This window comes from Charadrius vociferus, unplaced genomic scaffold (assembly GCF_000708025.1).
Source record: "Charadrius vociferus isolate BGI_N301 unplaced genomic scaffold, ASM70802v2 scaffold141, whole genome shotgun sequence".
Lineage (NCBI taxonomy): Eukaryota > Metazoa > Chordata > Aves > Charadriiformes > Charadriidae > Charadrius > Charadrius vociferus.
Genome location: NW_009647743.1, coordinates 1585324 through 1600033, shown reverse-complemented (window position 1 = coordinate 1600033; position 14710 = coordinate 1585324). Strand labels below are relative to the sequence as shown.

Genomic DNA, 14710 nt, shown 5'->3' with positions numbered 1-14710 from the left:
AGATCTCATGCTTTTGTGGAGTTTCTTGTATGGCTGGCTAAAACTAGGCTAAGATACAGCTATGAGTAAGTTCATTGGTTTAAAGGTTTCCTTTGTTATAACTGGGCTTTAGAAAGATTTTTGTAGATCTTAGATGATTTTTTTGTTGTTGAAAAAAATCACATTTCGTATTCATTTTGGTTGGTGCACTAATTAATCCTTTTTTTTTTATTATTCACTTCTAGGCAGCTTGTGAGGGAAATATACAAATGTCACCACTCTCCACAACAAGTGGATCTTCAAATGCTGGTGGAAACGATACAGAAGATTATAATGAGTAAGTTGTTCTGGTTTATATCCAGAGCCTCATTTTACTGCAGGATATAAAGCCATCAAGGGAGATAAACCTTAGTGGTTTAATTTGGCATCAGCAGTGTAGAATTCGACAACAAAATATTACATCTTCTAGTACTTAGTTGCTAGAGTTACTAACTAACTGATGCTAGACTGAATAATTCCGCTGTTGTGCCTCCTTTTAGCACCAAATGGATTTTTCATGTGTGCGTATTACAATTATAAATATCCTTTTCATTTGCTTGACCTTTAAGGTGCATTCCTGTGCACTTGGACATGTTTTAATATGTGGCATATTGACTTGGAACTTTAGGTAAGGAGAGTAAGATTTAGCATTAACCAGTATCTGTGAGACTGTTTTTTGCATCTTCTCCTCCTGAAGCTCCACAGTTTATCATCAGTGAAATTCCGACAGTGTGCACTAATTGCCATATTCTCATTGTGTTTGCCCACAAAAGAAAACCTGCATCTCCTTGTTTAGAACAGTGCTCCAAAACCTAAATCACATTATCAAGTGATATGCGTGGTAACAAAAGCAGCTCGGAGGCTGTGTAGTTCCTTCATTTACATGAATGGCTTTTGACCGATGAGAGATTTATGCGGAGTTCACAAGTACAGGATGAATACCCAAATATTGGATTTCTCTTCTCTCGGTCTGAAGAGACATTTCCAGACTGATGTAGGTTTTGAGAAATTGATCCACCTGAATATACTCCAACATAAGTAGTGAATAAAGCTCAAACCATATTTTGAAAGCTGGTGGTGTCATTATCTGTAAGTCAAATATAGGAATTTTAGGGTACAGAAGCAAATGCGGTGATTTATATATAAATTAAGAACCAAAGAACTCCACCCTTTGAGTGACCTTGCAGAATTCATGCCTTATTTTTGCAGGCTCCTGCACAAAGTCAGCAAAGAACTGGCGGAATGGTATTTCCAGGATGGCCATGCAGTGCTTGCAGCATGTTGCCATCTGGCTGTTGAAAATATAGAGGTAATTATTTTTTTTTTGTTCCTATTTAACTATGGAAGGGCCAACATTGACTTCCTTTTTACATCGCCACGTTAACTGTTTTTTAACACGTATGTACCACATTCTAAAATGTATTGCTTATACTTGGTATTTGCTTTGTACATATTTATGTAAAGAGTTTGATCCTTACAGTATTGAAGTTAGTAGCAAAACTCCCTTGATTCTATTAAGTTCAAGATTTCTGTCGTGCACAGGAAGTAGTATGTTATTATTTAATTGTATTTTCATATATACAGCATCTTGTTATATCAGAAAATATAAGGTACTTAAGTACCTTACATATATACATATACGCATAGGTATTACTCTTTATGGTCACTCAAAAGACCCATTCAGAACTGGGACTTCATGGTACTACATAAGATGCAATCTCAGCCTTGAAGAATTTGCGGTCTAAATGGTGAAGGAAATAGGAAAAAAACAACCCCTCAGCACAAAAGTAGGGCTGACATGTAAGAAACATTTTATTAGATTTTCTTTTGGGTTTTTTTGTAGTTTTATAAATTGTTTCTTTTCCTCATTCTGCCTGGATTTTGGTTTTGACCACATGTGTTCTTCCTCCTCTACCCCCCAAAATAAGTAAAATTCCGTCTTAACGAGCTGTTCCAAGAGAAAACAATAATCAGTTAATGCCTGTATTTCAAAATAGACATTTTGAGTTGTTGTGTAGTCTCTTACTGTTTAATATTCTGCTATCCCTAGCAGCAACTCCAGTTGCCCAGAGAGGGTAAGAACAGGAGAGTCCTTCCAGGTTTGGGTTTTGGGTTGGTTTTTGGTTGTTTTTTTTTTTTTTGAGTCTCCTTTCATCAAAAGATAAGAGAAATATGTACTTTGAAAGCTGGTATCCTTACTTAAGACTAAAAGGAACTGCTATCATGCTTTTAATGTCTGTGTAATCTCTTTGTTTGAATAAAGGAAGATTCTGCTAAAGGAAATCGATTTGGTTATTTTAAAAACTAACACATGGTGCACAATTATTGACTCATTCAAGAGACCCAAACTATATGTAAAGTTTAATTAATGCGTATTTTGTCCTTCTGTAAAACAGTCTCATAAATGAATGTCAGATACTCAATGTGGTGAATCCCCAAAAATGCTTGTGTGCCTTAATGATATAATTTTTTCATTGAGCAAGCTTGCGATGGCAAACCTGATTCGTGGAAACGAACTGGAGTTGGCAATCAGTGTGGGTACTGTCTTAGGAGAAAGTGCAGCACAAGCAACACATTATGCCCTAGAATTACTAGCAAGAAAATGTATGACAGTAACAACATGGTAAGAATTTCTTAATCCAAAGAAGGTTTTATTTTTTTTTTTCCCTCCCCTTGACAAAACAATAAAGGTCTTTCATTCTGAAACTTTCATAGACACCAAACCACCGTGGGTAGGTAGAGTAAGAACTGCTGCTTGCGTAAGAATTGCTGTGTTAGACCTTTGAAGCACAGAGCACGCAACTGTTCTGATTTAACCTCAAAATGTATTATGTATGCATTGCAAATGAGAGAAGAGGCATTGTCAAACAGAGTAAGAAACCTGCTGAAAAACCCTAGGTACTTGGGCAATAGGTTGCATAGTGAGTCCTAGTCTGTACTGAGTAAAAATGACTGCTTCAGACATAGTAAGGCTAGAACTGAATTATGAAGTCAAAAGGACCAGAAGTTTAAGTAGGATCTGTGAAGGGATTGTTAAGTGCTTGCTTGAAAAATGTAACAACCCGAGAGGCTGCGGAATTATTTTGTATTGGTATTGGGAACACAGGGGAGCTGACAAGACTTAAGGATGAAACGAGATTACTGTTGAATCCTGCAGGAGCAGGTCACTTCTCCTGCATAGAGGGGAAACTTAGCTCTGCTAAATTTTCTTTTCCTCTTTGCAGTGGTTTTACTTTGAAGGATACAGTTCTGGTCTGTTTTTTGTCTTCCAGTGAAAAGCAGAAAATCATTCTAAGGTATATTTGGCAGCTGTACAGGTGTTTCAGAATTAACATTTCATAGAAAACGTGCTTAAACAGATATTGCAATTAAGCATCAGTTGGTATTTGCTTAGGCATGTAGAGGTAGCCTGAGAGAAACATAGTGGGACTCCTCCCTACAGAGCAGCTAGCCTGCCTTAGACAGTGAAGCATTGGAGAAAAAGATGAAGTAAGAAAGGGATGAATTGTGGCTTTGGTTTTGCAGTGATTTAGCATGTCTGCATTGCACCGCTGCCAACAGGGTTGTTTTGGCAACTCCATCTGCAGCTTTTAAAGTCTCTGCAGCTCTTTCTCTGATCTCCCTGCCTTCATTGCGAAGAGTGATTTTTATGTGGCCTCTGAGGGGAAGCACTGGACATGGAGTTAAGAAAAACAGTGTATATTAGTGCAGGGTCCTGCACCTGGGTGGGGGCAACCCCCAGTATCAATCCAGGCTGGGGGATGAAGGGCTGGAGAGCAGCCCTGCTGAAGAGGACTTGGTTGATGAGAAGCTCCCCATGAGCTGGCAATGTGCGCTCACAGCCCAGCGAGCCCCCGGCATCCCGGGCTGCATCCCCAGCAGCGTGGCCAGCAGGGCGAGGGGGGATTGTGCCCCTCTGCTGCGCTCTGCTCTGGGGAGACCCCCCTGCAGTGCTGCCTCCGGGGGGTTCAGCCTGGAGGAGAGAAGGCGAAAAAGGGGAGACCTCAGAGCCCCTTCCAGTCCCTAAAGGGGCTCCAGGAGAGCTGGGGAGGGACTCTGGGTCAGGGATGGGAGCGATGGGACGAGGGGGAACAGTTTTAAACTGAAAGAGGGGAGATTTAGATGAGATACTAGGAAGGAATTCTTTCCTGTGAGGATGGTGACACTGGCCCAGGTTGCCCAGAGAGGTGGTGGGATATGCCCCATCCCTGGACACATTCCAGGCCAGGTAGGATGGGGCTCTGAGCAACCTGATCTAGTTGAAGATGTCCCTGCTCGTGGCAGAAAGGTTGGACTAGATGGTCTTTAAAGGTCCCTTCCAACCCAAATCATTATGTGACTCCACGATTCTATTTTTTCCAGTTCCATAACAAAAGCTTGGTCTGATCTCAGTGCTGTCACGTGTACTTACAATAGTACGGCATCACGTCTATGTCCATCAAACTTCTGCAAACTCACGGCATGTGTACGCTGAAGTCTACATGGGCATGTGCGATACAATTTCAAATTGGTGCTCTTCATATTGCCCAAGTATCGATCTGGATTCATCAGTGGGTTTCATACGCTGTACTGAACGCCTGGCACAGCTCCAGCCTGCACTCCCGGGCTCTGATTTGCAGCCTTTACCGGGTATTTTTCTATTCTGTAGGCAAAGATCAGAGATTCCTGAATTCCTTCATGTTTTGTAATAAAGAGATATACCGGCACAGCATAATACCCCTTGGTCTACCGCATGTGTGAGCTCACGTATGGGGAAGCTGGAATTGGGGGGCCTCTGATATTTGCAGGGCTCCCGTTATGGTTTTACTGGTTGTTATCCTTAGGGATATCCATCAGTTGGAAACGTTTCATTGTAGAGACACACTTCATTGTAGGCACCGTGAGAAATACTGAAAGGACCTTGATTGCTTAGTAATGAAATCAGTTATTGGTAGAATGGATTTGGGGGTTTGGTTGTGGGGTTTTTGGTTTTTTTTTTTAAATTATTATTATTTTTTTAGAAGTGCTCTAAAATATAAAATCCAAATCAAAAAGTCAAACTAAACATTCGTGCCCTTCCCCATCTTTCCAAATCTGCAGCCTTGGGAAAACGTATGAGTCTTTAAGAACACCATTTTCCTTTTATTTGTGTTTAGCACGTACGTACTGTTAAAAGCAACCTTCTGCTATTCGGAAGGCTTGTGATATTTTACTTGAGATACTGAATACTGCATATGCAGACTCAGCCACCTGATTTTATTATTTATACTGACAGTGTTTTCAGTTTAATTCTTAAAAAAACATTCCGGGTAACACGATTTGTAGGCCGTTATATGAGAGCTCCTTTGGATTTTTTTTAAATAAACATTTGATTGCAGTTTTTTGGCTGAGCAATTTTTAATCACTTTTGAAAAACATTTCAATTGCCTGTGAAGCTGAGTACATGTGAGTAACTCAGCTGGAAAACGGTTTAAGAACTTGGGAAATACACTATATTCTGAACGAGCCCTTCTGTAACTTGGAAAAGTGGCTGTTGCGTGGTAATGGTATAACAGATTTTCCAAAGACCTTTTGGCATTAGCTTCTTTAGGTTGTCAAAAGGCTTCTTTTTGTTAAATAAAGTCGGTTAACCTGACCCTTAGATCTCCTGTTGCAGTTTAATTATTTGCTATTAGATTTCTTTCCTCTGTAAAGTAAGAATACAAAACAAAGTTTTGTTCATTACTGTTTCAATGTCTTCCTTTTAGCTTTCCATCGCTCGGATACAGGTATTTTGCTCGTTTATAGAAAGAGAGAGTTGAAAAGTGTGTGACGTTACCAATGCTAAAAATAAGCTTTAAACTAAATGTTCCAATTTGTGATGAATACTCGGCGGCGGGCTAGCAAGCACTTGCAGCTATGGGACAGTAGCTTACCTAAACGTTTTTAAGCCAAGGACCGCATTCGGAACATCAGGGCAACCCAGCAGGAGTTTTTGCCTTACGCAGGGGCAAGTCAGTCTTGCGGGTCACAGGAGAAACGATGCCTGCAGGAATAGAAGAGTCACAAACCAACCAGAATAATCAATTATTAAAAGCTCAATAGAATAACTGTTTCAAAATAATTTATGAATATTTACCCGTGTTCCCTCCAGCTGCTTGTTGTGTTAAGGAGGGGGTAACAAAAGGGAAAAGGTTCGGAACGTTTCAGAAACGCCCGTTCGCTAAACCCCAGTTTTCCTTTCAGAAGGATGAAAATGGGCATCGCGCTCTTTTCGTGTATGGTCTGTCTTTTGTCATGCCGCAGAAGCAGTAGCCGTTCGGGCTGACTGGGAGGTGCTTTATGCTGGTGCCATGGAGCTCGAAAAGCCTGGAAGTTTGAGGATGGTTTCATGACTCAGAGCCCCATTAATTCACATCTCCCCTTCTTTCAAATTGGAGAGGTCCTACTCTCCCTTCCCACCATGGCTCGCGTATTAATAGATTAAGCTTCATTTATTGCACCGAAATAGTCGTAGGGACTGGGGTTGTTTCTGCTCTTCTCTGGAAATAGTATTTTTTTCGGTAAACTCTTTGTTATAGAAGGAACGTAAAAGAGAAAAGAGAGTTTCCTCCTGTTACAAACCAGCAAGAGTAACGACATGTCATCTTTTGTTTGTGCAGGGATTTAGCAGCTGATCTTCTTATGATGATTCCTGATAATAAACTGCAGTTAGTAAAACTATGTGCTTTTTATCCCGGATGCGTAGCAGAAATAAATGACCTGCACGAAAAGGTACATTGAAAAAAAACTTACCTGAATGCTAATAAGAGGTTTTGTATTGATTTGTTTACTAATGTCAGAAAATATAAGGTGAAACGAATCTGTAAGATGAATTTGTCACTAACGGTCTTATATGTTACATATCCTTTTTTGCTCTTTTATTCTTTATTAACGTTCTTTTCAGTATTACACGAGAAAAACTTTAGTTCTTGAATTCTGCTCTGTGTGTAGTCTCCCCATGACACAGGTCACTTCCTGGAGTAGTTTATGACTTTCAGAATCCCCTATCGGTGTGATTTATAACCGCCTCCTCACTGAAGTGTCTTGCCAGATCAGCTTTCTGTCCTATCCTGAATTGGTTTACATCTCATGTCTGTAATCTCCTTAAATTCCCTCTTTCCTCATCAGCAGCAGAAGGGTCTGCTCCACCAACTCCCCTAATGATCAGCTCAGACTGTACGGCTCGTAAGCAGTAGTAAAAAGTTCACAAAAAATTTAGTGAAGGAAACAAATACTGCTTAAATTAAAGTTACAGACCTTCTCCTCCTGTGTTGTTCTCTGGTCTAGATGGCTTTCTTAATGCGTATTATATGCAGGTATGTCCTTCAAACAAGGACGCTTCTTTCAGAGAGAGTTTGATCTTACTGTTGACAGGCTGGGAGAGCTGGGGTTACTCAGCCTGGAGAAGAGAAGGCTCCGGGGAGACCTTAGAGCCCCTTCCAGTGCCTAAAGGGGCTCCAGGAGAGCTGGGGAGGGACTCTGGATCGGGGAGGGGAGCGATGGGATGAGGTGGAATGGTTTGACACTGAAAGAGGGAGATTTAGATGAGAGATTAGGAAGAAATTTTCCTCACTGAGGGCGGTGAGCCCCTGGGGCAGGTTGCCCCGAGAAGCTGTGGCTGCCCCATCCCTGGAGGTGTTCAAGGCCAGGTTGGACGGGGCTTGGAGCAACCTGGGCTGGGGGGAGGTGGCCCTGCCCAGGGCAGGGGGTGGCACTGGGTGATCTTCAAGGTCCCTTCCAACTCAAACCATTCTATAATTATGTGCAAACTTCAGTATTTCTCCTCATCTTAAGAGAATTCTTTGAATATTACAATAATTCTTTGGCAAAATCTTTGTGTTCCAGTGTAACCTTCCTGACGTAGAAGAATGCCTGCGATTGGCAGAGGCAGTTCAGGCAGACGGGGATATATTTGAAACCATAAAGTACTATCTGTTAAGCACGGAACCTGAGAAGGCTCTCCCCGTCGGCATTCAGTATGTGAAAGGTAGGGGCTCGGAGGACGAAACCTTGTGAAGCGAAAGCCGTTTGCGTGGTTTGCCTCTTGAGATCTTTTTGTTTCTATTTTTCAACAGAACAACTTTGTGGCTCAGATTGGACTTTGGATTCAGTCTGTCCGTATCTTGATCTTCTAAGTTACATACGCACTGAACGATTAGTGTTGCATAAATGTAGTGAGTGAGTATATTTTCCTCACTTATAAAAGTGGAAGTTTCATTAAAGGAAACTTTTGGAATACAAAAAAATATGGGTGCACGCTGTTAATATCATTTTTGCTTTACCAGAAGATGGGTACAAAAAAATTGCAACAAGCAAGCTAGTTCCCAGTCTGGGGAGCAGAAAGTGGAATTTTCCTATAATTGTCAGGGTTTAGCAAGAAGAAAAAAGATATTTTACTGCTGTTTTCTCTGTGGGGCATTTACAATGGGTGAATCAATGTTGGTCTTATTTGAAGAATCTCACTTTGATCGGCTCTGTTTTCCGTTTCCTCAAGAAAAAGAGCAGTGGTACCACACGTAAGATGGAGTTTGTGTCAAAGTGTTAAGGGAATTTGAGCTGTCACTCTCAGAATTAACTCTGAAATAGTTGGATAGCTGTGGTTCACCTTTATGCCCGGTGGTTGCAGCTGCGCCTGAGTCCCTGTACAGGTGGGAAGAACTAAAAGGAGTAAAAAGCTGAACTCTTGCCTGTGGGGAAACGTGGCAAAACTGAAGTCCACGCTATTATGTGGGGCAATTTTATTTACATTTAGAGTTTTGTCCCGTTAAAAGAGCTGGGTGACATTGTTTTTGTAACTTCCCATGATTGTGCTTAGTAACTATGTGTGGTACATGCTATTTAAAATGTAATAATTGAGGTCAATACAAAGCAGATGGAGTCTCTTTTTAACAATTACATCACACAGAAAATAAGCACAATCGGCAAACATATATTCTCCACAAAAGATGGATGGATAAATTAGGTTTTAAAAATTATAATTTGAATATGAAGTTGTTTAACGTTTTTGCAAATGCTTGTTATTGTTCATGATTAATACTTATCCATTTATAGATTTCGGAATGAGTTGCTGATTTTGTGTGGCTACATTGGCGCTTTACTTGCTATCAGAAGACAGTACAACAGCATTGTTCCTGCACTGTATGAGTATACAAGGTAATATTCTGTTTTCAGTAACACTGAGAATTCCCAGGCCCTATTGTGATGTATGCCATATATTGGCCCCACTTCCCCTTCCACCCCACCCCCAAAAAAATATCGGCGTTCCCAGTTCTGTTATAAATGTATGAGGGTATACCCGTGCCTGCATACAGGACCTTCTTTACTTTCTTTGTGCATTATACATGTAGAAGTCTCTCAGGTAAGGTGACAGGTCGTGAATCCAGGATTTCAGTCAAACTCTTAGCTGTTCCAGAAAAACAATTTTGAGAAGTAGATGAGTATTCATCATCACTGCCCCTCTACTCCACTCTCGGGAGACCCCACCTGGAGTACTGCGTCCAGCTCTGGAGCCCCCAGCGTAAGAAGGACATGGACCTGCTGGAGCGTGTCCAGAGGAGAGCCACGAGGATGATCCGAGGGCTGGAGCACCTCTCCTATGAGGAGAGGCTGAGAGAGTTGGGGCTGTTCAGCCTGGAGAAGAGGAGGCTCCGGGGAGATCTTATTGTGGCCTTCCAGTCCCTAAAGGGGCTCCAGGAGAGCTGGGGAGGGACTTTTTACTGGGGCATGGAGTGACAGGACGAGGGGGAATGGCTGTAAACTGGAAGAGGGCAGGTTTAGATTAAACATTAGGCAGAAGTTTTCCACTGTGAGGGTGGTGAGGCACTGGCACAGGTTGCCCAGAGAGGCTGTTGAGGCCCCATCCCTGGAGGTGTTCAAGGCCAGGCTGGAGGTGGCCTTGGGCAACCTGGTCTAGTGGGAGGTGTCCCTGCCCAGGGCAGGGGGGTTGGAACCCGATGATCTTCAAGGTCCCTTCCAACCCAAACCCTAACCTACTAGGGTTAGGAACATGCCATAGGTCTGTGTGTTTGCCCCTTTCCTTCAGCTCCTCTCCATCGAGGTCTCGGCAGCTCTCCTCTCCTCTCCACCAGCCTGGGATTTTACAGAAGGGCTATCCTGATATGGAAATTTATTATTACTTAATTATTATAACAAGCCATCTTTTATACTCAGTGCGTGATACTTTGACTGACAAGCTTTAAGTTCTCCTGCGATTTAAAGAACCGGAGAACAATACTGCTGAAAATTTTTTTCTCAGATTGCCCAATATTTTCAAGATTCACAGATTTTTAGATTCCAGCCCATCTTAAACTGGACACTTCTCTGCCTAAACCGGACATTTTTAACGCATCCCAACACAAATGGAAGTTTGCTGAATTAATAGCTGTCACTTGTATTATGTTGGGATAAATAATAGCTGTCTCGTGTATTATGTTGTGATAAATACAGAATGCAGCCACCGCCGGGGTTTGAAATGGTTTCCCGCAAGTCATCGGGTGAAAGACGGCTGAACCCGGTTCCTCTAACTGTATTTTTATTGAGTCTGCTATGGAAAGGCAAAGTGGGCCCTTGAGTTTAGTAACGTTGTCATTATTAAGAAATAGGAACACATATAGACTTAAAATATAAAGAAAAAAAAAAGCTAATTAAAGAGAAGCTTCAATAAGGTGTAAATAGGGATAATTAAACTCCAACTTAAATGAAAATGTGTATTTTTTATACATAGTAATGTAATGTTTCTAAGGTCTAATATAGTGAGTATCGTGAAGGACCATTTTATTTCCATAAAGTTATTTCCGTATCCAGTCAAAAATAGCTTTGTATTACTCCTGTCTTGTTTTCCTTTTAAGAAAATATTCATTGTTAGAATTACTTTGGACTTTAACTACGTGCATGCCTTTTCAGTCAGCTCTTAAAAAGACGGGAGGTGTCTGTACCTTTGAAGATTGAACAGCTTTCTGAGGAACTAGATGCATGGAGAGCCTGTACTCAACTAAACAAGTAGGTGGAAAAATGTAAAATTACCGTGAAGGTTTAGTTGTAAACACAGTATTTCTTGCTTTTGCAAAATCTGAATATGAATGTAAAAAAAGAGTACTTTGTGGCTCTTAATTTCGAATACAAAGATGTAGAGCTGAAAAACGCATCTCTGTTGTTGACAGGGCTGGCGATGACGTGCCGTGCAGCCCGCCGTCGGAATCGCAGAGGGCGGTGTATTCCGTACTGGCGTCCCGAATACGGGAGGAGCCTCTGAAAGGCATGGTTGGGCCAGACTATGTCACCGGATCCAATCTCCCCAGTCACTCCGATGCTCACGTCTCCTGTCTGACGGGGCTGAGGATACAGGTACGCCTTCAGAGCGCCCAGGTGCTCCTCCTCAGCGACGGCCGCATGAGGTTGCCATAAATCTAAGATCTCTCCCATCGTTTGGGAGGAAAAAGGTTTTCCCTGTTGTCACCGTAGCACACGTTAAAGGGGACAAGTGCTGACATCTTCTAGATGGGGAAGGCTGTGGAGGGGCTGTGTTTGTAGGGCAGCGGAGCTGTGAGGGGTCTGGAGCACCATCTGGTGAGGAGCGGCTGAGGGCCCTGGGGGTGTTCAGCCTGGAGAAGAGGAGCTGAGGGGAGACCTTCTCGCTCTCTACAGCTCCCTGAAAGGAGGGGGTAGCCAGGGGGGGTCGGTCTCTGCTCCCAAGGAACAGGCGATGGGACAAGAGGGAACGGCCTCAAGTTGCACCAGGGGAGGTTTAGGTTAGACATTAGGAAAAACTTCTCCACTGAAAGGGTTATCAAAGACTGGAAGAGGCTGCCCAGGGAAGGGGTTGAATCACCACCCCTGGAGGTATTTAAAAGCTGTCTAGATACAGTGCTGAGGGACATGGGTTAGAAGTGGGCCCAGTAGAGTTAGATTAAAGGTTGGACTGGATGATCTTAAAGGTCTTTTCCAGCCGTAACGATTCTATCATTTTATGTATAAAAAAGAAGTTACAATCAAAGAATTGCCCAGTGTCCCAATCCAAAATGTTTTCATTTCCATGGAAAAGACAGATTTCCTTTGCCAGTTGTTCCCTCTAAAGTAACTTACTGCCTCCTCCCTCACCACAGCTTGAATAAAAGCCAGGAAATGATTTATCTTCAACCACATGCTAACATTATTCTATTGTTAGCGTTTAGCGCTATGGAAATGCAGGCTACAAAACTTGTCATTCATGTGGAATTAAAACCGGATATTAGAAGACTGAATATTCAAATATACGTGTTCATCACCCACATAGAGCTTTACGGTCAAAACATACTCGTTCTTATAACACCTCTTTGGTTTATGGTGTTATTTCCATAAAGGGAACGTTGGCAGAGCCTGAAAAAGCTCTCTCCAGACAGTGTCTCCGCGGGAATTTATGCTCTTACACGCGGCCGAGGCCGTTTCCTCTGTCCCGTGCGAGACGCCAGCCCGAAGGCTTGTTCGGGGATTAAGAGAGAGAGTTTTGCATCCGAAATCAGAGATTGCAGAACGCTCGTGGGATTTTTGAGGTAAACGAGTTTCCCCACGGCACGGCAGCAAGTCTTAAAAACCGCCTCGGTGCCGAGACTTCCCTGTGAGCACAGCGGGCTCGGGCTGTGCCCTCGGCCTTTCCCCGACAGCCGCGGGACGCTGCCGGCGTCCCAGTCCACGCGACAAGAACAGCACATACGGGCTCACCAGCGTGTCCTCCACAGCATCCCTGTTCCTGGAGAGCACTGGGAGTCCTCGTGTTAGGCATGCAGAGCGGCTCCCACATGGCTTCGTTAATGCTGATGTATCGCAGGTATCGGAGCCTAATTGCTCGGGTTGACAAGTCTGAAGTAGGGGCTTCAATGATTTGCAGTTATTCTGTAGACTGCGGGTAGACTCCGTGTTTTCAAACAATTCGTGGAGGCATTACATTGGGGTTTTTTTGTAGATGGGGAAACACACAGGTCAGCACAGGTAATGACAGACACAATGAAATACGTATTCCGAAGGAAAAAATCGTGTTACCTCAGACTCTAATTCAGGGTAAATTTAACTCTGGAATGATTGACAAAGGCATATAATATACCACAATTCTTAAAAATCAAACCAAAAATGTAAGGATTCTGAAATGATGGGTCTCTGAATTTTGGAACGTAACAAGTTCACTCAATTTCCGATGTGTAACTCTCATCAGAGCTTTCGGTCGGTGGGGTACAGTTTTTGCAGGACGTAGGTGATAGTTGTAAATCAGGTTTTCGGGTCCTTAGATAAACGCGAGCGTGCTCTCCCTCGCGGCAGTCTTTACACAATCCACGTGTGCTCTCGCTTCTTCCCTCCCTCCCCGACCTTTCTTGCTGCGCAGGGTCCGGTGTTCTTCCTTGAAGACGGAAAATCTGCGGTTTCACTGAACGATGCTTTGATGTGGGCCAAAGTGAACCCTTTTTCGCCGCTGGGAACAGGAATACGACTGAACCCCTTTTGATGAGACGTTTCCCTCTGTGCTTCGTAGCGCTTAAAATACCACTCCGGGGGTCAACTCTGATTTCACCTTGATTGGCAAAGGACGGGAAGATTCCTCCTGAAGGGCAATTACTTGGACTTTGAAAACTGTAAAATGAGAACAAGGAAAGGATTTCTATACAAAAGTTTGAGAATCCAAAGAAAATGTTATTTGAGAATCCAAAGAAAAAACGAAATGGTCCTAACTTTATAGACAGCCATGTCTTTTTTTTCTTTTTTTTTTTTTTTTTTAAAATAAGAATAGCGTTGTCAGACAATACAGACATATTTGAGTCAGCTCTGGGTAACAGACGCCTTGGAAAGGAAGGAAGGAACTGTCTGCACGTTACCAAAATATTGATAACGAACTGTGAAACCCACAAACGCGCTTTGAAATCCAGAACAGTAGAATGACTTTATTGATAGCCGCCGCAGCCTGGGTTTAGAATGAGCGCAGTCCTGCGGCTGTTCCACACGGTCTGTCCCCCCTTTTTAATTTTAACTAATTTTGACACACTGGATTCTATAGCAAAAGCAAAACTTTAAAAGCGCTTAGATGATTTTTTTTTTTTCATCTGTTAATTATTGTGCTTTAATAGCAGTAAGAAGATGTTTACTAATGTTTTGTTCAGATAGGTTTGAATATCTAGATTATTATAAAATTCTATTTTCTAGTCAGTTCATCTTTGGCGACTCTCGTCCGCCCCCCGGAAGCTAAAATATATTTATAAAACTTTTTAAAAAAAAAACCAAAAACCAAAACAAAAAACAACAAAGGGTTTGTAAGGAACAAACAGCAAATGTATTGAAATTATTTAAATACGTTATGTACATTTGAAAGACTTGTTTTCTTTTTACATTTTGTATTAGTTATAAATATACATATTAGTATGACAGAGCAGAAGTAAATACTTGTGCGTATATTTTTATTTACTAAAGCTGTGCTCAAACGGAAAGAAAATTGTGGCAATAGAATACGAAGAATATTTAAATTTTAAAGCTGTGTCTAGTAGGGAGTTTAATCATAAGGCAAATCTCTTACCTGTTCTTATTAATCATTCTTACAATCAGAATTACCTGTAGAAAAGACGCCTTCGTTATAATATTCTTTATTAGCTTAATTGATGGCACACAAGCAGAAATCTATCTGTTGTTACCTTTTTCGCTGCTGCTTTAGAGTAAATTTTCAAATCCTGAGGGCGAC

The 14710-nt window shown here is 42.1% G+C and overlaps 1 protein-coding gene across 2 annotated transcripts in view; it reads left to right on the top strand.

Annotated features, from left to right (window-relative positions):
* WDR17 (WD repeat domain 17) overlaps nucleotides 1-13489 on the top strand; it is a 50413-nt gene extending 36924 nt beyond the window's left edge. Inside the window, exons 20-30 of one of the 2 annotated variants that reach the window (XM_009882008.1) lie at nucleotides 225-316; nucleotides 1228-1327; nucleotides 2502-2641; nucleotides 5745-5765; nucleotides 6618-6750; nucleotides 7864-8005; nucleotides 8094-8196; nucleotides 9070-9171; nucleotides 10921-11016; nucleotides 11178-11361; nucleotides 13370-13489. In XM_009882008.1, coding sequence (XP_009880310.1) covers nucleotides 225-316; nucleotides 1228-1327; nucleotides 2502-2641; nucleotides 5745-5765; nucleotides 6618-6750; nucleotides 7864-8005; nucleotides 8094-8196; nucleotides 9070-9171; nucleotides 10921-11016; nucleotides 11178-11361; nucleotides 13370-13489 — 1233 coding nt within the window. The remainder of the gene's footprint in view (nucleotides 1-224; nucleotides 317-1227; nucleotides 1328-2501; nucleotides 2642-5744; nucleotides 5766-6617; nucleotides 6751-7863; nucleotides 8006-8093; nucleotides 8197-9069; nucleotides 9172-10920; nucleotides 11017-11177; nucleotides 11362-13369) is intronic. The other variant, XM_009882009.1, reaches the window with a different exon arrangement.
* Nucleotides 13490-14710: the final 1221 nt, after the last annotated feature.